This window comes from Melopsittacus undulatus, chromosome 5 (genome assembly GCF_012275295.1).
Source record: "Melopsittacus undulatus isolate bMelUnd1 chromosome 5, bMelUnd1.mat.Z, whole genome shotgun sequence".
NCBI classification, from domain to species: domain Eukaryota; kingdom Metazoa; phylum Chordata; class Aves; order Psittaciformes; family Psittaculidae; genus Melopsittacus; species Melopsittacus undulatus.
In genome coordinates this window covers 33140525-33163378 of record NC_047531.1, presented here as the reverse complement: position 1 = coordinate 33163378, position 22854 = coordinate 33140525, and the positions used below count along the sequence as shown (strand labels likewise).

The following is a 22854-nucleotide window of genomic DNA, read 5'->3' as shown; positions in this document are numbered from 1 at the left end:
GGGGCCAGAATTGAGCATCTCTTTGAGAAGCTGTTAGCAATAGCGAGCTCATACTCTAGAATGTGTATATACCATGTTTTTCAGAAAAACTGGAATAACTGTGTAAGAAGCTGCATCTCTTTTAACTTTTTGCTGCTAGAAGGCCAGCTGGCAAAGCACATTAAGATTATCAATTCATTGCCCCAGTCTGTGACCTCAGAGTTCTTTTCTTGCAGTAAGTTTTGATATTACACAGACAAAATCCTTATTTGCATGTAGTATCTACTTGCAAGTGTAGGGCCATGGGGCTCCGTGCCACATTGAATGGCATTTTGCTGCCTGTAAGGTTCCTGCTGTCAATAGAGATGTGGAGAATAGCATGTGATGCTTCCTGACAACATGTTGCTTGGCCTATTTGATCCCTCCTCAGACTGTGAAGCTTTACAAAAGCAAAGGTAGAGATGACCACTTAGGATTATTGTTTTCTTCTATCTTATTAGAAAATACATTTTCCCTCTCTCATAATACTTCTTGGGAAGGAGAAAAAGTGTTTAAAAGTTGTGAGGTACTAAAATTGATGAGAAACATACGAAACTACATTACTTTTCCCTTCCTGAAAAGAGGGGTCCATTGTGTACAGGTATACAGTAATTAACTTGGGATCATCTTTTAATAACAAAGTAAAATGTTAGGAAACTTGATTATGGCTCACCATCAGGGCTTAGGCAAAGCTCCTCACTGATTCCAAATGAAGACTTGCCTTCTGAAATGGGTGCTAAAGTGTAAGTCTGTGCAATGTATGATGCCCACTAACACACTTCTGTGTCCAATTCATTGGATATGTGTTTACTGCTAATATTTGTGCTCTGTAGTTTAAACCATTGTCAAAACCATAAGCTATATGAAGAGCTTGATAGATGTATGCTTAAAGGTTATTATGCTTTTATTGTGTTTTAATTCTGATTATTGTATTCTGTCAGCAGACTTGATGTGGCAAACTGTTTTAGCAGTATTTGCCTTTATTCTGGCAAATAATTGCTGTAAATGAATCACTTCTGGGTTCCATGAAATTCCAGTGTGTTGTTTCACTCTGCTGGGTTTTTAATCCTCCAATATGTAGCTGTGTGTAAACTGACTATGAAGTCATTAGAAGCATGGTTCAATGATAGCTTGAATCATAGGAATGTGGAAAAGAATGAAAAAATCGTTTGGGCATGGTAACCACAAAACAGTATCAGTTATAATTTTTCTCCCTTTCTGCATGCGGGTCTGAAATATTGCAACAAGCCATTGCAACCACAAGAATAGCCTATTACTGTATTGATTTTATTAACTTTGTTTTATTAATAATACCTTTATTTTTTAACTTTATTTTTCTGCAGATTAGTGAATGGCTCTGTTTAAACTGCCAGATGCAAAGAGCGTTGGGTGGTGACCTAGCACCAGGTCATGGTCCCGGGCCACAGCCGCCTCCACCCAAACAGAAGACACTCCTTCCATCTTCACCAGCTAAACCATCTCCACAGCCACAGCCAGCTCAAAAGAAAGATGTTCCTCCAAAACCTGATCCTTCTCAGTTGGCAGAATCGAAGAAACCCCTGCCACAGAAAAAGCAACCCTCCTTGGCTGGGTCTCCCCCTGTAAAATCAAAACAGCCCCGTGCTGAGCCAACTGAGACCTCCCAGCAAATAGATCCTGCTCCAAAGTCTGATCAGGCCAAGCCAACACAGGCTGAAGATAAGCAAAAACAACCTAGTATACAGAAGCCCACAGCAGACACTGTGCCTACCTCTGCAGCACCAGGACTGAAACAGGAGTCAGCAGGTCCCAGACCACCACCAGCTCAACAGAAAGTGGTAGATTCCCCACAGCCAGAGCTTGCCAAGCCGCCACAGGACACACAGGCAGCTGGGGACAAACCAGATTCCAAACCTCTTCCACAAGTGTCTCGGCAGAAGTCGGATCCCAAGCTTGTGTCTCAGCCTGGGGCTAGACCAGATGCTAAAACTCAAAAGCCTGCTGAGCCAACACAATCAAAGGATGATCCTAAGAAGTTACAAACAAAACCATCCCCAAAGCCTGATACCAAACCAGCTCCCAAGGGACCACAGACAGGGGCGGGTCTCAAGCCAGTGCCAGCCCAGCCAGCACCTCAACCTCAGCCGCCTCAGAAAACTCCAGAGCAGCCAAGGCGTTTCAGCCTTAATCTGGGAGGCATCACTGATGCCCCTAAGCCTCAGCCTACAACACCACAAGAAACAGTTACTGGGAAGCTCTTTGGATTTGGAGCTTCCATCTTCAGCCAGGCCTCAAATTTAATCTCCACAGCTGGTCAGCCGGGGTCTCAGATGTCAGCCCCCCCTCCACCTGGTCCTTCAGTGAAACAGCCTCAGCCTCCATCACAGCCTCTAGCCTCTCAGGCAGCCCCCAAAGAAGCTGGTCAGGCTCAGCCTCTTCCAAAAGCTGTTCCTCCGAAGAAAGAAGCCAAGCCTCCTATGACTGAAAAACCAGAGCCATCAAAAGCAGATGGTGTTTTAGCAGCGAAAGGGTCTGATTTGGAAAAGAAATCTGGTTTGGCTAAAGATAGCAAGCCTCAGGCTGCTGAAGTGAAGAAACCTGCTGGGCTGTCGGAACTGGAGAAAGCTAGCCAGCCTAAAGAATCTTGTCCCCTTTGTAAAACTGGACTAAATATTGGTTCTAAGGATCCTCCCAACTATAATACATGTACAGAGTGCAAGAAAGTTGTCTGCAATCTCTGTGGATTTAACCCGATGCCACATATAGCAGAGGTAAGGTGATGATGGAGTCTGTATTTACCCTATGTTCCTACTTGCAGGCTCCCTGTGCTGTGAAGACCAATCTGTAGCTGATTTTTAGCTACTGAATTGGAAATATTTGAGGATTTGAATGTTTCACCATTTGAGGGCTTTAAATATCTCTGTTGAATGAAACTTGGTCAGTAGTTAGAAACTACATCCAATGAACTTTCTGCAGGTTGAGTCTGGTGTAGGTGGTTGCTAGGTTTTTGAGGCAAAAGCAGATAACTGTAGTTATGAATTGTTTTGCAATTGATGCTACAGCAGACTACTGTACTTTCAGTCTATCATGGAATAAGGTTCTTTTTCATGTGCTTCAGTATTATATGTTAATGTATGCTTCTTTAATCAATGCCCTCGATTCAGACAATTATTGAATAAAGGAAGGTGTTAATGCTTAATTATTCAATTATTCCTATTCTCTCCTGTTAAATATATCCCTAATTTATTCCATTAATCTCATTCTGGCTCTGGAGTTGCTGCACATGCTGATGTACCCATTAGGAAGCTTGAATTTTGAGCGATACCTATGTGGTAAAATATGTAATTTTTTTGGTGTGAATAATGTAAAGTTCAAAAAGATATTTCATTCATTGTGGAGTATGAGTTTGAAAGTGCCTTTTCTATGATTGTCCAAGACAGATCCAGTAGGGCCAACTTATGTTTAAGGAATTAAGCAACTTACTTTTAACAGTTCCCTCACATTCCATGTTTTTATCCTCCTTCCATTCTTTCTTGTACCTTTTTTTTTTTTTGCCAAAAGGATTGGAAACCTTATGCTAGATTGACAGAAGTGCATCTTACTTGCCCTGTCATTTTGGCAAGTTCAACTCAGAAGAAACAGACCACCTAAAATATTCGTGAGTAATTTCAATGTGTAGGTTGGTCCGTGCAGCACATGAGGAAAGAGGCTGTCAAAGTCGTGTCTTTGAAATCTGAAAGAATAGATTAGAAATGGTTCACAGGGTTAAAGCTTATCACATCTCTGCCTTAAGGGGAGAACAAACATTTGGAGAAATACCAAGTTGCAGGGAAAATACTGCTTATGTTGTCTGCATATGCTTTATTTGGGGATTATTTTCTGGAATATGCTGTCATTAGAAAGGCGTTAGTCCTACAATACCAAGCACATTTTATCTCATTTAGGAATATGTTGTCTGCTGTCTTTGTGATCTTTTAGGTTAGAAAGAAAGGTCTGAAAATACAAGAAGATTGATCTGTGATTAAAAACCAGGATTCAGTTGACTTTTAATGTTGCTTATGCACTGAATTCCATCAATCGCACACACGTTCTTTCATTACTGTCCAGCCTCCTGCCCCATACACACACATATGTATACACACACATGCATGCACATAGACACACACATTTTAAGTATGAAAAATGCATATGACTTTCTCCAGAGGCTTTCTAGTATGCAAACACAGAATACCATGGAAACAAGATGTGTTATTTCAGGTTAAATACTGTGCTAAAATGACAACTACGCAAGTCCTGGTGCCTAAATTGACTTCTTCTGAGTTGACTTAGGTGTGATAGTGTAGGACTGCCTTGTAGTGTGCAGACATACTTGGTATTTCATCTGTTTAAGATGAGAAGGCAGGAAACCTGTTTCTCTTTTCTCATCACTGCAGTCTGTCTTCCTCATGCCTTTCTTTGCCTTGTTTTGGGATCCTTTTTGCATTTTCTTCTTCCTTATGCTATGCATTTCCACCTCTGTCCACAGTTACATTCTTACCTTCTTTTTTCCTATAATTTTTGCTAAAAACTGTCAAAATGCTTTTCCTTCACAACAGGAGGTGGTTTGCTTGGCCTCAGATTTGAGGACAGCTTGACTTTCCTTTTCATGAAGATGAGAGACAGAAGAGGGAGCTCATCCTCTCCTGTCCCAAATGAGCTGTGTAATTAACCTCAGATAGCAATTGGTCCCTGCACATAGACCCTTGTATACACTGTGTATAGTATACAGCTGTTACTGATAATGATAAGTAGTTTATGCTCACTAATGTACTCTTTTCCTCCACCAAAATTTTCTAACCTGTTGAGTACAGTCTTGGAGGTTGTATTTCCTTTTTGGGGAGGGTTAGGAAGGAGAAATAGAAATTCTTTTAAAAAGCTGTTTCCTGTGGATTTCTACCTAATTATTCTATATTCAGTATTCAAAGAAAACAATAATTCCAAAAGGCTGTATTTCATGTTGGCCCCAGAAAGTGTTTTGTGTGAACAAATATAATACGTATTTTACAGTTTTGCTCAGGGGGTGCAGCTATATCGCAGTAATTATAACAGCTGTTTATGTATTATCTATACGTTGCCTCAGCAATGGCTAAAATGAGTTTTACTGACTGAGTGATGGCTGAAACCTACCAACAAAGCTTGCACTGGGCTATGTGGTAAGAATCAGTCCTTTGGAACAGGAAAAACAGCATTTACATTGACAAATACAGAGGAACATTAAAACTCTATGGGCACTTTTACCTGAAGGTCTTCAAGCAGGGAATGTCTTCCAGACATCATGCTGCTGTACTGCATGCATAGGTGAGAGTACTTTTAAGGGAAGAAAGAGCTTATAGTGGCAGTTTTTGTTCTTGCCTGTACGTGACAGAAATATCTCTTAAGAAAAAGTCTTTAAGCTGCTGCAAAGAGTCAGTCCTCTAATAACCCTTCTGCTGCAGAAAATAAGATACCTAGGTTTTTACCTAGTCTAAATCAGCAACATGCTACTTACTTCAGTGAAATTATTCTGATTTGAGAATTAGGCTAGAATACTTTTTCCAAGAATGTGCCGATTGTTCTTTTTCTCCCTGACTCCAACAGTCAGTTATTTACTTAAATAGTAATTTATCCATGAAGTAAACAGCTACAAATGATTAAATAAATGACACTTGATAGATTTCAATGACTCACAGGGCTATGTGTGCCCTAGTGCATTAGCAGACTCTTTATTCTGCTATTTGCTCAATAGGGAGGAGCACTGTTTACCATCTCTGTAATTAGCTTTCCAGCTCAGGTATTTGGAAGCAGCTCTATTTTTAGTAACAAAGCACAAGATCACAACTGCCCATGCCAGAAATGAAGTGTGTGTCAACGACCATTTTGTGCATTTGAAACTCAGTGAAGCTGTTTGGAATACTGAACCTGAGCAGAGATAGTTGCTTATAATGTAATTAAGTATCCTAAGGCAGCAGGGTCAGGAATATAGAACCTGTGATGAATTAATGTAGTAGTAAAATAAAAAGATTTAAAAACTAACCTAAGGAAAACTAAGATACCTGTATTCGTAGAATCTGTATTGGGAATGAGAAAGAATAACATCTTAGTGGAGTCACATGTTATGAACAGAAAGATCTCAAAATCTAATGCATGTACATGCGAGTGTGCTAATGTTTTAGTGTAATATAACTGCTAAGGGAACAACAGGAGAACTTTTTAGTGTACTGATGGCTATAAAATTATCTGGGAAGGTACTTGGAAGTAAAGAATGTTCCACTGTGTGAAATAAATTATTGGCTCTACAGAAAGGCAAGGATTGTTTTCACTGAAGAAGGTCAGGGAGGACTCGGGAAGGGCAGAAAAGACATCTCAGGCTTGCTAAGGATTTCTTGTTTGAAAAAGATGTAAGAGGTGTGAACAGGATAGATAATATAAGCAGTTTCACATAGGGAATGGTGTTTCTTAACATGTTAATTACAGAGAATATAGTATGTCTGAAATTCTTGATAGCAGGAATCCATAAACAATTACCTCAGTGGTGCCTGTCCAGTCCATATTCTTGTATCATGATTTTTTTTTATATAGGTGTATAACACACCAGAAGAATTTAGGTACTTTTCTTATTATTTACCCACTGTTACTTATTAGACCAAGCTAAATACTTCTCCCCACACACTGCAGAGAGAGGGAAAAGCAAAAAAGATAAACTCATTTTCTAAGTAAGCACAGTGCTGTCATTAAACTTGATAGGGTAAACAGGTTAAAAATGGTACCTTGCTCTTCCAGCAAAAACTTCTAGAAGTGACAGTAAATAGTTAGCATTTTGGAACTTATATAAGGCTCTCTGAAGATGAAAGCAGCTCTCTTGTCATGGCATGATATCATATACCTGATTACATATTGAGTTCTTGCACCTCCTCCTAAAACCCTGTAGAAAGGGTACTGGCACAGGTGAGCCTCTGATGTAGATAATTCTGGCAGCTTCTCTTTGGTCAATCTTTCACTGATAAATAATTGCAAAGTGAGGCCTTCAGCAGGTGTGACCCTTCCTTCAGATTTTAATAGTAGACTTTAATTAACAAACCCCAAACAAACGTATCCAAAGTAGAATGTACCCTGCTATTGAATACCCCAATGTAGTTTGGACTTCATAAAGCAAGTGTGCAGGAACATTGTAATTACCCACCTATGAATCTAATGAATATCCCTAAAGTGGGGTACTGCATCATCTGAAGTGACACGCATTGCCTCTCTTTAATTTATTAACAACTCTGCAGTATGGTATACTTCCTATTTGAGAAAGCTCAGGCCATTCTGCAGATTAGCAGGTTTAACTTATATTGGGAGTTCCTATCTCTGCTGTTATGTTTGGTGATGGTTGTTTTGGAAACAGATGGTGTCTGGGAAACACACTGAAGAAGGATTTGCACTTAAGATACAAAAAAAAAAAAAACAGCCAATCACTCTTTTCAATTGCATAATTTATCTTCTCTGCCTTTTCCCTCTCCCTTTGTATTTAAATCTCCTTTTAAAATTTTGATTGTAAGAAAGTGAATGCAGTTATTGTTTTATAACTGTAACCAAATAGTACAGAACATAATAGGCTAACACAATGTATCCACCAAAGTTTATGGAAATTTCATCCTTCAAATGATAAGCCTTTATAATTGAGAAAATGTTAAAACTACCACTAATCATTATTTTGAAAGATAAAATCTGTCATTGAAAGACAGAGTGTATGTAAGGTGATAAAACCCCCACTGCATTTCTTGACTGTCAGAATTAAATTAACTCTAAATGAGGTATTCTACTTCTGTCTAATTCAATATCCATAATAGAAACAACATTTAAATGGGAGAATTTTTAATAGCAGAACAACTCATCTCTTCCATTTTATAGATGTAAAGCACATCTATTGTGTCTATACAGAATGGGAGGGCTAATATGGAATGACCCTTTGATGGATGGTTTAGTAAAAATTGAACACAATAAATATGTAAAAAAAAAAATAGTGCCTGAAATCACCTTTGAAATAAGGATGAAGAGCTTAAGCTTCATCAACAGGCTTCTGATATTCATATTTGCAGAGGTATTTAAATGCTTAAAGACAGGGACTTGTCCATGATACTTGTAAGTATGTGTTATGAGCTTCTGTCCTTTGATGCCTCACGTGAAGCTGTATTCCAGAAAGCCCTACTTTGACCTGATGGTTCTCTAGAGGCCTGAATTTCTGTCTTCAGTACGTGGCTTGAGCCATTCCTTTTGAGTAGTGTCTCGATTCTGTTTAAATCCCTTTAAAATCCAGATGTTGAATGAAGCTGCTTTTGGGATCTGATTTTGGCATGTCTTGCAGATAGTTCACTCAGAGGAGGTACTGTTTGGCATTAGATATGTCAGGCTACTTTATTTAATAGTAATAATGATAAAACAGCCTGTTCATGGTCAACTACAGTGTGGTGGTGTGTTGAGTTTATTTGTTCTCCAGTAATATTATATGCAAAATACAGATCTGCAAATAGACATGTGACTTTAGGACTCCTGTCCTCAGCTCAGGGGATGCTACAGCCAAGCTTCTTGTCTCCCGGTCTCCTCCAAGACCCCATGAGTTTGCACTTTGAGTTGCAACAGAGGAACTGAAGCCAAGAGTAAGCCACTGTATCCAGATAAGTTAATTAATAGATGTCCTGTGATGGTTTTGTTTGAATTCCCTGTCATTGTAGAGGGAAATGTAAGCATCCTTACTTTCTCACAAGTTTCTCTGAACAGTTAGATGTGTTGCATTTTAGTAGGGCTACTGGGTTCAAAGCAAGTTAAACACTAGTACAGTTTCCTGGTTTTGGCAGTCAGGTGCTGATAGCTACTGATGGAACGTGATGATCATGGTACATTATTTGGAATCAAGGCTTCTTAGATCTCCAGGGTTAGTAGTCAAGACATCAGCTACAAGTCTGCATTCTTGGTTGTTTTTTTTTTTTCCTGTAGTTATGACAATAAAATTAGTGATTCCTTTCCCCCAACCCCAGAATTAAATTGAAGTAATGAAAAAGATTAATATCATTGCTCAAAGTGATAGTGTGACCTTTGGAAGTACTATTACCATGATTAATTGTCTGCTGTTTGTTCCCTTTATTCTGGCCTCTAAAAGTCTGCAGATTACCTCTCGGACCAGAGAACTCCAGGGATGGATAAATAAAAAGGTCCTGTCTAGGTGGCTATTTTCCTCATCCAGTTGGAATTCAAATGCAGTTGTGTCTTTACCTATGTACATTTATTCCGTCTCCAGATGTCTTTGAACCTTTGAAACATTAAACGTGCAGGTGAACGATTAGCACAAAGCTTTCAGTATGGATTCGTATGCGTGGTTTACTTTTTCCTGTGCCATGAGGAAAATCAGGCAGTTTATAGACTAGTGTATTAGAGAGGGTCAGGCTGGAGTCACAAATCTGAAACAGATAATCAGGAAAATTACTGACCTGGCTTTGAGCCAGGTGATTTTCTTCTCTGTTATTTCATTAGAAGTTTGGCTGCTGTCCCATTGTTAAGTGAGGAAGACATCTTCTGAAAGCTAAGCTTGTATTAATTGCATCCAAGTTTGGGTTTTTTTTTTTTTTTTTTTTAACTGTGTAATAATATTTTAAATAGACTGTATTTTTTGAGATAAGGAAATCTTATTTTGTCTTCAATGTTACAGAAGAATACATTTCTGTTCATGTTTTACTGAGAAACAGAAATGCTTAATTAGAGACTTTAAATATTGGTGTCAAACCTAGCAAATTTAAAGATAAGACCCAATGAGTCTAAAACATTCTGACCCACTTCCAGATTTTGTTAAGCAAGCAGACAAAATCTAATAGATGCTAAGTGCCTCAATTTTCTCTTGGTGCCAGGCTGAGATACCTCAGTAGGACCTTATATACTATCTGATCACAATAATGATGTGTGCAGACAGTGTAAAAAAACTTCTGTGATCATAAAAATAAGAAGCATTGGTTCATTCCAACCCAATCCAGCCTGTGATTCTATGATTTGCCTGTTTTTTATCAGAACCATTATATTGGTTTGGAATGATAGATTCGCTATAGTGGGAACTGCAAATGAAATTGTTTTTTTTTTTTTCTATTTCAGCCATATGAAGAGCTGGTGCTCTTTCTAGGAGCAAATTCTACAACAGCATTTTTTAAAGATCTCTGAGGATATTATATATCTTAGAATAGTTTTCACTGGATATTTGTTAATGCAATATTTGAATTACTGGGACAGGTAGATATTCATTTAATAAAATTTTGGAAAGAGAGTATACTGTAAATGTAAACACTTGCATGCCTCTTGTGTACTTATTTCTTGCACAAACTGTTCATGGTGTTACAGAAGTTAATAGTTCCAATTACTGCATATGTTTAAAAGTTCATGTCATGCTTTTGCTGACCAAAAGGCCAATGTTTGCCACACCATGACAGTATGGTAATTAGTAAATAAATTACTAAAGAAATTTTAGTAAAGAAATGTCAAAATTTTGCATGAAGCAGATCTAAAAATCATTTGATGCTGCTAGGTGGTGATTTTAAATTTAATGGGATTGCACAAGCGTAATTGAAGGCATTTTGCAGTTAATTGTAGCTGCTTGCATGGAGTGTGATCAGAAGTAAAAATAATTAATTAAACCTTGAGAAGTAAAGAAAGAGGAGAAATGAGTGAGATGGGGCAGTTTTCTGATTTCTGTTCCATATTCTACACAATAGTGCTTCTCTCTGAGTAATGGGAAGAAGGTGTCATTTAAAATGACAGTAGCCAGTAATTTTTTTTACTATTTCTGAAACGCATATGGTTGAGTGGACCAGAATGAGAACAAACCTGGCTTTAGCTTTAATATTACTTATCTATTAAATTGATTTCTCCATCAGTTACTCTTCACAAAGAGTAAGGATTGAAGTTGAGGGGAAACTAAGCACTTACATAGTTGTGAGAAGGAGATTAGATTCATGCCAGTAAGCTGTCTGAGATGCTGTCTAGCTGCATTTGAAGCAGAAGGTCATAGGCTTATGCTGAAGAGGTGGATTACTGGCCTCTAAACTATTCTGACTGAATTTTGTACAAAATGCTGTTGAGTCAAGGAGGGGGAAATAATGCAATTTTGCAGTCACTGGAAAAAAACTTGTAAGCTACTGGGCTCTATCAGACTAGAACACTCACTCAGAAGAATGGTAAGGTATATTAGTTTTCCACCTGTGTTTTGGAGGTTAATGAAATTACTTAGACAGTGAGATAACATAGCCTTCTAAGGACAAGATTTGAAAGACCATATGGTGGTCTTCTGTGTTTAGTATTTCTATTTTGGTTCGGATTTATTTATTTGTTTTCTTTTCCCTAGCAAACAGCCTTCACATTGGAAACGGCCCAGTTGTTACGTATGGAGATTAGAAATTGAGCATAAGAAATCCTGACCTTAAATATATAATTTTAATGAATGTAGCTATGTTGTTTTTCTGTTAGTTGTTTTTTTTTGTTTGTTTGGTTTTTGTTTGTTTGTTTTTTTGTTTGTTTGGTTGTTTTTTTTAGGAAATTTTGTGTCCTACCACTTAACTGGATAACTGGGTTAAAACCTGCAAATTTATAATCTTTCAAAATTTTTTTGAGATTTCTGAACATTTTCCTGATGGCATTCTTGTAACTGCACACATTTGCAATGGCAGTCAATATGATGACCTAACTCTGATCATCATCAATTACTGTCACGAATCTCTGATTTCTTTTTTGAAGTGCACTCTTAAGTTTTGTATCTTCTCTTTCATAGAAGGATACATAAAGATAGATACATATTTTTTTTTAAATGTTGACAAACTCATGACTACTGCCATGAAGATCCTAGTTATTAACTATCTTTTTATATATTTCGAGCATGATATTGAGTCCCTTACTGTCTGGAAAAGCTTTCATATATACCTGTTCTTGTTCCCCTCTCCAACACACCAACCCTTAGATTTCAATATTAATATTATTTTCCCACAGAAATTCAACTGGAATTTTCAGTGAAACATTGAACTCTGATGTGTCACATAAAAACCAACTTAAGCACATATCCCACTTCAGATGCTCTCTTCCCATTTTTAAAGTTGAGGGGTAAAAATGGGTGAGCTGATGCCAACCTCATGAAGTTGAACCATGGCAAGTGCAAGGTCCTACACCTGGGTTGGAGCAATCCCAGGCACAGCTACAGGTTGGGCAGAGAAGAGATTCAGAGCAGCCCTGTGGAGAAGGGCTTGGGGATGTTGGTCAATGAGAAAATGAACATGAACCAGCTTCAGTGTGCACTCACAGCCCAGAAAGCCAACTGTATTCTGGGCTGCATCAAAAGGAGTGTGACCAGCAGGTCGAAGGAGGTGATCCTGCCCCTCTACTCTGCTCTAGTGAGACCTCACCTGGATTATTGTGTACAGTTCTGGTGTCCTCAACATCAAAAGGACATGGAACTGTTGGAACAAGTCCAGAGGAGGGCCATGAGGATGATCAGGGGACTGGAGCACCTCCCATATGAAGACAGGCCAAGAAAGTTGGGGCTGTTCAGCCTGGAGAAGAGAAGGCTGAGTGGAGACCTCATAGCAGCCTTCCAGTATTTGAAGGGGGCCTACAGGGATGCTGGGGAGGGACTATTCATTAGGGACTGTAGTGATAGGACAAGGGGTAACGGGTTCAAACTTAAACAGGGGAAGTTTAGATTGGATATAAGGAAGAAATTCTTTACTGTTAGGGTGGTGAGGTACTGGAATGGGTTGCCCAGGGAGGTAGTGAATACTCCATCCCTGGCAGTGTTCAAGGCCAGGTTGGATGAAGCCTTGGGTGATATGGTTTAGTGTGAGGTGTCCCTGCCCATGGCAGGGGGGTTGGAACTAGATGATCTTGAGGTCCTTTCCAACCCTAACTATTCTATGATTCTATGAAGTACTTGATAGTTCTTAAATACTTTTTAATTGAAATATGCACTGAATATTTTGCTTGATATAACGTCCATTTTACCCTGAAAATTGGCTAAACCAGTGAAGTTTCAACATGCTGTACTTTTTGGCTAGCGTTTTTGGTGTCTCCTAATAGAATTGTTTTCCACTTTTGCAGTCAGAACTAGATACTGGATTCCATCACTATCTCTAAAAGTATTTACATTTTGTGATGTTTAATTGTAGCTACACAAAGGCAAGAATTCTGAAGGAAACAAAGATTTGGCTTGGATTTTTTTAGAAAGAAATTATATTTTGAATATACTTAAGTGGCTCAGGGTTATGTCAAGGTCTGATATTTGCAAGATGTGAATGTGTCGACTTTGGGCTCATTACAGAACAAATAAAACAGAGCTACTTCTTTTGCGGGCTTCTGTATGTACACCTTTGTGCTGACCTATAATGTGCTTCTCTTTTGTCCTGAATCATGTCTGAGGCAAGAACATTTGTATTGTGCTGTGTAGTGATTTTTTTTAAACTCGTGTGCCCAGTATAGCTGGGACTCTATTACACTGTTATCCCAGACCTCTAAAGAGAAAGAGTGCTGCCATTTTAATTCTGTATCACCTATCAGCAGAAGGCTGTCCTGATCAAAACATAATATCTCATTTCTTTTGGCATTCTTTAAAATATTTTAGCTATGCTGCTTTTTCTCCAAACCTGTAAGAATTGTGTCATCCTTGAAATAACAAATCTGGTCAGTGCTTTTTTGTGAGGCCTAATGCACAGTGTAGCTAAAGGAGCTTTTTTTTGAATCCATAATGTGTTATAATTAGTTACAGTCTTAACTGGAGACTTCAGTAAAATTCATGCCCTTCCCTCCCCCTCCTTTCTTCTGTATCCTGTTGCTAATTGGAATCAAGCATGGTTCAGCTTTAACGCATATCTATATGGTGAATTGGTTTGTTCCAAGCATTCTTGGAACAGCTGGTCTGAGGCGTGATGTACTTTCTTTGGTGATTTCCTTGGGCACATTCGAGTTTGCTCCTGATTGTCTTTCCAGGATGAAATGAAGATGCATTTGATGATGTTACTCTTTTTAGTACCTGTATTGGTACTAAAGGCACATTACACACACTGAGAAGACTTCCCTGACTCTTCTTTTCTCCAAGTTTGTTTTGTCTGGTTCCAGCTCTCTCAGCTTGTCATTGTATGAGTGATGCTCCTGTCTCTTAATCGTCTTCATGACTCTGTGCTCGCTCTGGTATTTCCATGTCGTTGTTGTCCTGGGGAGCCTAGAACTGGGTGCAGCATTCTCCCACCAGTACCAAGTACATGGGAATAATTACCACCCTAGACCTGCTATTTTAAGTAATACAGCCCACGATATTTCAGGTATCCAAGTATGTCTTTTGCCTCATGCAGCACTTAAGTCTCATACTATACTCAAGGGCACAGAATGCACATGCGTTATGTCTTATAGCACCATGCTGACAGGATGCAGTGAAACACTTTTCTGTAAACACAATTCATAAAATCATAGAATTTTGGTTGGAAGAGACCTTAAAGATCATCTGGTTCCAACTGCCTGCCATGGGCAGGGACACCTTCCACTAGACAAGGCTGCTCAAACCCCATCCAATCTGGCTCATAATTGTTAACTTACAAAGATTTTTGAAGGTGATGGGGTCCAGAGGAAACGCAGATCAGTTCACTCCAAGGGGTACTAACGTTAAACTGGCCATTAGTCCACATTAGTGGACTTCACGCAGATGATGATTGTAACCAAAGGTATAAAGTGCAAATTTCTGATTACTGTGATATCTCTACAAAAGTATGTCCTAGCTGATCTTCTCCATGGCAGGTATATATTGACCTCTCCAAGTTATATTAACAGTTTAACAGTAAAAGGTATAGGTACTGTTTCAAAGACAAAGAAGGTTTAGAACAGAATCCAAGCAAAAATTTCACAGCATGTTCCAGGAATGAATTTTGCACCTGATCTTTATGTCTGGAATATTTATAATCAAATCAGTTCAGCTAAACACTGCTTTCTACTTTTTCCTCCTCCTAAATCAGCCTCCTTCATACATGCTGAAAGAGTTACCTATGCTATTCTCTTTTATTTACTGTGGGACTTCTTCCTCTTGTCATCTTTTAAAGATTTTCATTATTTTAAGTGTCTCTTTTTGCTCAAGTGGGGGAGAAAAAAAAATAATGCAGGGTTAGTTAGGTAACTTAATTAGTTAGTAACTGATTTTCCAGTTGCAGAGCTTTTTGCATTTTGAAATACTATATGCATATTGTAATATATGAGGCCTTAAATATTACTTTGGGATTTACAGACTTATGAAGTATGCTGAAATTAAAATCTATTCAGTAAAGGTCTATTTTCTGAGCCTCTGTGTATATGAATTTTGTTAATCCCTATATTCTAGTAGGGTTCATATAATTGCTGTTAGGGCTGGAAGGGACCTGTCCTGGGTTCAGCAGTAGCAGTCATTTTTTTTTTTTTTCCTTCTTAGTAGCCGGTGCAGTGCTGTGTTTTTGACTTTCGATCTGGGAACAACTCTGATAACACCCATGTTTTTAGTTGCTGCTCATTAATGTTTACTCTGACCAAGGACTTTCTGAGTCTCATGCTCTGCCAGGGAGGAGGGGAAGCCAGGAGGAAACAGAAACAGGACACCTGACCCAAACTAGCCAAAGGGCTATTCCATGCCACAGCATGTCATTCCTGGAGATGTAACTGAGAGTTACTGGGAGGGCTGGTTCACTGCTCGGTCGGGCTGGGTTTTGATGAGTGGTATTGTATTCTCTCCCCTTGTTATTTCCCTTAACATTATTATTATTGGTGGTAGCATTAGTGATTTGTGTTATACCTTAGTTACTGGACTGCTCTTATCTGAACCCATGGGAGTTACATTCTTTTAATTCTTCTCCCTGTCTCTCTGGGAGTGGGGGGGCAGGAGGGAGGGGAAGAAATGGGGGAAGTAGACTGCGTGGTTCTGATTTATGGCCTGGGCTCAAACCACAACAGGACCTTAAAGATCATGCAGTTCCAGTCCCCTGCCAGGTCCTCTGCTAGGGACACCTTCCACTAGATCAGGTTGCTCAAAGCCCCATCCAACCTGACCTTGAACACTTCAGGGATGAACAGCCACAGCTGCTTCCAATGTCTCACCACCCTCATAGTGAAGAGCTTCATGTTCTTAAATAATGTTTTGTTTGTATGACTTGTCCATATATAGCTGATAATTTTCAACTAGCACATAGTCTGTATGTTTTTGATCCAAACTTGCTATTCAAGAATACTAATTTGCTTTTTAAATCTGGGGATATGACATCAGAATTGATGTATCATCACTAAAGTGAAATTCTACTAGAGCTAATATTATAAATTCCACTTTTTCTGTATGTTATTGATAATCAGTAGCAAACAATTATTGCTGCATTATAATTACAAGAGAAGTCAGGGGAAAATGTCTTCATCAGCATGCAAGCTATAATTTTTAGTACATGTATAGGAAAATTTGCGCTAATTTTCTTTTTGAACTCTGAAGCTAAGATAGTGATGGCAACACTTGAATGGCTTATTCCTTCAGTTTGCTTTATTCTGGTTGATTAGTTCTGTCCTCATGACTTGGAATAATTCTGTGTGTATTGCAGGGTATTAATATCCCTTTTAATTAGTTACTTATTGTTTGCATACACTGTGTAAAAAGTGGCTTCATTGTGAAGATTCATTGAAAAATGCATTGAAAAGCATTTAATTCCTTTCCCTACTAAACCTTTTATGTGTATAATAGAAAACAAGAGAAGTAAAGGTGTCCTTGCAATGGCACATCAGATTTCTCTGCACAGGTTTCTTTCTTCATGTGTTAGAATCCTATTTATGCAACTCCAATAAAAAGGAAAAGGAATGCCAGTAGACTTACACTGTGTTAAGAAGGTTATACTTTGAATTTCTAAGTACAAAATATGTACTTCCTGATAAAATAGGGTCAGGTACTAGATGTTAGAAACAAACAATTTCCCAGGTGAGTCTTCTAAGTCCTTTCACATTTTTGAACATGCATTTCATGTACAGTTTCTGTTCAGATAAAAATATTTATTTCTGTTGACAGATTTCATCTGCTGTTTCCTTGGCATCAATTGCATTTCTGCACTTTAAGTCTGTTGCGCTGAATCTATCTGAGAAGAGATACATCTTGAATTTTGTGTTCAAAACACTGTCACTGCTATAGAATTATTCTCTTCTCTCCACCTTTTATTTTCAGCCGTTCTAGAGCAGTTATTCTTATTGCCTATTTTCCACTTGATAGTAAAGTTAAACGTGTGAACATCTCATTTTAATTAATTACCAAAAAGTAAGATCCATTTTTTTAAAGCATTAAGAGAAATGAAGTGAGACAAGTGGAAATAAGAAGGTGCGGACAGAAAGATGATTATTTGCATGTTGGTGTAATAAAAAGTAATAAGATCAGTTGTTAACATAAGTGCATTTCCTTGCAGTTATATTCTTTTTGTCTCCTGAACGTACCAAACCTGAAGCCAGTACTTCAGCATGGTAGAATATAGTAGATACATTTCTGTGAAAGTAATAAAATGAAGGGGTCTTAAATTATCTGTGTCGTGATTTTGCTTGGGGCTTCAGTCTTTATGCTATATATTCTTAGCATCATAAAAAATAATGGGCATGTACAGAAATTCAAATGCATACATTCATATTGTGTATCACTTCCTTATGTATGTGCAGACGGTGTCTATTTTTGCATATTATGTTTTAAAGGTTTCATTTTATGCTGGTTAGAATACATTGCAGACTCTTGTATTTGATGGGGTAAATGTAGGGGAGTACAAGGATTCTTTGCAAATGATTCATTCAAAGATTTATACATACGTTTTGTAAGCCATTTAGTTTCCAATGAAGACTGTAAATTGTTACCTTTCCTTATTTCTAGTTCTTTTTAATTTTAATGAAATTGTTTCCTTGTTCAGTCAAAAATGCCAGAAGTCTGATCTATTAAATGTTTGGATGTTTGATGTTGAAGGCTTTATAGAAGCATAACAAAATTAAAGACCTAGAAGGGAAGAATACAAGAGTTAATTTCCTATAAGGTTTTGATTCAGATTGCAAGTAAGCACTCTTAACATAATTTCAAGTAAGGAAAGTGAAAGCAGTGTATGTTGGAATTATGCGTGACCTACAAAGATAAAGATAGAAAGACACAGAGATTGTCAGTCACAGGAGTGGGTCAGTCAAAAATTGAGCAATTAATCATGCTTTTTCCCTGGGGTCTCTGGAGTTTGTATGTTTCTTGTTGATCAGTAATTGCTGACTTATACTGATCTAAGCCCCCTTTTGAGACCTTAAAGCTCTAAACCAGGAAAAAAAAAATATGATTACAAATAACTGTAAGATAAACCCCAGTAGTCAGGTAACTGTGGCAAAAGAGTAAGATGTTTGTAGACATCACTACCAGAAAGAATGTATCTTACTTTTACCATGCTGCTGAAACTCCTCAAGCTCTGAAAAGCATATTTTTCATGTCTGAGAGGCAGCTGAAGTAAAAGTTTGAAAGAGCTATCTTTTAGAGGAAAGGAGTCTCAAAGTTGATGAAATAGGTAATGTAAATGTCATTTTCCTTGATTTACTCAGGAGTTGCTGGAAATGACTGATTTCAGAGAGGCTAGAATTGGTCAATCAGCACCATGTAGTGATTGTTCAAATTGATAGAAATATGTTTCTTGGTTTTAGTAGATGGTATTGTCTGACAGGATGTTAATGAAGCAGGTCAGCCTTGAGAACTAATAGAAGCAGAACTTATTACTGGTTTAACTGCTTGCATTCTGTCTCTATGGATATACTTTCATAGCGGTATTTTGGATTTCAGAGCTTCATCCTCTAAACTGAGGCGGTGAGAAACTGGCTCATGTTAGTAGTTATTTCCAGGTATGTTCAAAGGTATGGCACTAGAACCCTGAATGACAATTTTCAGGAAATTTTGGGAATTAACTGTTCAAGCCTTAGTCTTGCAAATAATAAACTTTCTTACGAGTAATCTGACCTACTTCAGCCTTCTGCTTATGGGTGTGGTCATGCCATTTCACTCATTTGAAGAGGTAACTTACCCTATAAGGAGCTCAGTCTGCTTGACTGAGCTATTAAAAGAGAAACAGAAAGCTTAATAGGAATGTAGGTGACAAATTTCATTCTTCCTGAGTAATGACTATTATGATGAGTGAAATCTTCTAGGAAGATGAATAATGTGGTACGTTCATTTGAAGTGATGCATGCTGTTTTTGAATTATACTGCTCTGTTTCAATGTGCAATGATTTAGTGCAGAGGGAGAACTTTTGAAAATGTGTAATTCGTTTATGATTAGAAACTTCAGTCACATACCCAGAATTGAATAATATAAAAAAAAAGTATATCATAGGCACTTCTGGATGATTGCTCAGTACTTATTGGATCTTGTATCAAGCTTTCCTGAATGTACAATTAGATTTTCACTTTAATTGGGTAGAGGAGGAGTTATATGTGAAGATATTACAGCATGTTTCATATAAGACATATATTAAAAATGTTGTTAGCCTATGCATATTCTTGCAAGAAGAGGAAAAAAAAACCCATAAAAATATAGATTTTTGAGGAGGAATTTGGAGGAATGATATTTTGAAGCAATTCTGAAGGCATAAATTTTGAAGCAGCACTTGACCTATGGCTCCATAGATTGCTGAATCTGAATAGATCAACAAGATGCCCAAGAGTCTGAGTCAGTGCTATACACATTCATTATTTCTGCTTCCAATTTGTATTAGTGGTGGTGCTACTGAATCCCTACTTGTCAATTGTTGTCAGCAGCCAACATGACTGGCCTCTGTCACAAGGGAGCTGAGGGCAACAGCAAGACAGTGACCTCATTGAGGAGGTGTGCAGTCCCACAGTATCTGAACAGGTCAAGCAGAGAAGGTTTGGTGACAGTAACAGAGTTCAGCCAACAGACTGGTTGATGATTGCAAATGAAGCCTGTAGTCACAGACAGATTTGAGTTCGAGCCAAGAAAACAAGTCAGCAGGTCAGGATCAACATCAACATCAATAAGGTATGACCAAAGTGCAGCGTATCTATAGCAGGACAGAGGCTTCCATACCATACCTAAGCTAGTGGATGGAGGCTACATGGATAGAAGCCCTGTTTGGAGCTTCTTACCACAGTTTTTTCCACAGCTTAGCTCTTTCGTAGAAACCTCATCTGGGGTTACACAGCTAGGGTATGCCAGAGTTTAACCCAAGTACTTAAACCTATGGACAGGGAAAGAGACGGTTTACAGAGAAAGATGGTTTAAGAGTGGACAGGACAACTGGAGCCTGTTGGTTTACTCAGGACTCTGACACTTCCAGCTAGTGTCACTAATAGTTGGGGACATCAAAGATGGGGGTGAAAAGGATGGGAGACTGCTCTTCAATCTTATCTTCCTGTCATGTAACCCTTAATGCATACATTGTTTCATCAGAAAAAGTCCATCCAACTCTAGGAACAATTTTTGGTATGGGTTTATTTATATGGCTGAAGTTCTGCCGTTAGCAATGCCTGTTACAAAGTGGTGCACTTTCAGGATTCTGACACTTCAGAGAAATTAGTTTTATTTTATTTTTTTTTTAGAGTGGGAAGAGTTGTGTTTGGAAATGGATAATTTAAATGTTATGTGGGGAGCTCATATGACCATGCGTACATGACGTGGACAACTGCAACTGGTCAAGTTCATGAAGGTTAACTTCACTCAAGAGTGAGCAAATCAATATATGTAATGAAGTAGTGTGATTCATCTACATTTGGTTATATGAATTATTGAGTAAATTCCATTGATGGTATTGACTATATCTCCACTGAAAATAATGGGGTCTTAGACAGCTAGATCAAATGCAGGCATTTAAATTGCAGACACAGAATTACTGAGGTTAAAAGGGACATCAGTATTGTGCCTAGTCCAGCCTCCTGTTCAAAGCAGGGTCAGTGGACCCATCTAATCTTGAATGCCTCCAAGAATGGAGACTGCATAACATCTGTGGGCAACCTCTTCCAATGCTTCAAAGTGCTTATGATGGAAAAAGTGTTTCCTTATATTCAGTTTAAATTTAAGTCAGTAATATCTTGTCCTCCGACTGGACACTTCTTGAAGTGCCTGGCCCTGTCTTCTTGATGACCTCATCATAAGTACTGTTAGGTTTAGAGTCCCCTGAAATTGTCTTCTCCAGACTGAACAAACCTCTTTTTCTCACTTTCTCATCATAGAGGAGTTGATGGAGCTTCTATCTTTTTGCCTTTTACTGGAGTTGCTGCAGTTTGTCACTATTTTTCTTGTACTGGGGGCATTGTACTGGAGGGAGTGTCCTAGATGTAGTCTAATAAGTACCTACTTATTAATACTGACCATGGTCCTTTGAAAACAGCCCAAAATGCAGTAGGCCTTCTTTGTAGCCAGGGTGTCCTGCCTCCACCATGTGTAGCAGTGGGCCTATATTTTTTCTTGTCTAGTCTTCTTGCTTATTTAGTGTAGAAGCTCTTCTTGTTGACCTTGATGTCCCTTGCCAATTTCAGTCCTAGTTAAACTTCGCTTTTCCGAAACACATGGTGTGCAGTGTTTCTAAATTCCTTCTTTGTATCCTGTCTAATTAGAGTGCTAAATCTGGAGTAGAAACAGTGTTCAGTGATGCAGGCATCCCATCCCATGGACACACGGTTTGCTTTAATGCCATAGATCTTGTTGCAAACAGTATGTGCAAATTTCTATATATGCAAATATGTGGGAATATTTTGGAAGAAAGTTAGCAAATGCAAAGATTATAGAAATACACTTTTTTAAAAAATGCTGTTTCGGTTTTGAAATAGCATAAACTAATGTCAACCTTTTTTGACAGTCTCATAGTCCAGGCACAGGCTGTGCCTGTTATGGCATTTTACATTTCTGATAGCCATAAGAAGCCATTCTGCAGAGATGAGAAACCTGTTGCTCCTGTGTGTCAAATTTACTTCAATGTTAATGCAGTTGTCCAGCTAAAGTTTATGATAATGTCTTTTTTTTTTCTGCACTGTGCTACTTGTCACCATTGTATCTGTCACATGTAGTAAAACATTCCTCTTCAACTTTCTTTTAGGTAGGAATTGTCAGACTTAGCATATCAGCACATCAAACTGTATCATTCATATGAGATCTGGTTGGTTTGCCATAGCAGAGAGTTTGTCTATCAACAGTAAAAAAGTTAGTGTGATAAACTGTGTTTATCATTACTTATATCAACACTTATTTTTCTGTTATATTTGACTGAAATTGTGACAGATGTTCTGAGGTTGCCTGAAAGAAGCATTACTACAGATTACTATTTTACATGACTGCTTGTTTGTATTTGTTCTTTTATTACCTCTAGTAGATAATGATATAGAGTCATGGGGAAAAAATGAGGTTGAATCAGTGTTGTGAATGAGCTAGCTTTAATGTGGTAAACATAAAATTATCGTGACAAGCCAAAGAAAGACTGTAATATTCAACCATAGGAAAAAGAAAGCCAAAAGGAAAAAAAAAACAACCAAATGCCTTGACAATTGGTGAAGATTTAATGGTGTAAGCTAAAGAAGAAAGCATCTGTGTATTATTGGTCTGTAGGTGTAGTTTGAATAGAAGTTTATTTTTCTATGTGGATTGAATATATATCTTTATTTTAAGATTTGAATCCTAGATTAGAATTGGTCTTTGGAGTTGAACTGTGGGTAATAGCCAGAAGCAATAACATCCATGGTCTTTCGGTAGAAGCCTGTCATTAGCCCAGCTCCACCTGGCTGAAGCTATTGAATCAGAGTAGGAAGGAAATGTTTGGTTAGGCTCAAAAATTGAGTGCCTTCCCCTGCACCAG

General features: G+C 38.2%; 1 protein-coding gene across 1 annotated transcript in view; it reads left to right on the top strand.

Moving 5' to 3' along the window:
* Nucleotides 1-22854, top strand: part of PCLO (piccolo presynaptic cytomatrix protein) — a 352993-nt gene that overhangs the window by 20981 nt on the left and 309158 nt on the right. Inside the window, exon 3 of the mRNA XM_031048314.2 lies at nt 1362-2768. Within this exon, the coding sequence (XP_030904174.2) occupies nt 1362-2768 (1407 nt within the window). The remainder of the gene's footprint in view (nt 1-1361; nt 2769-22854) is intronic.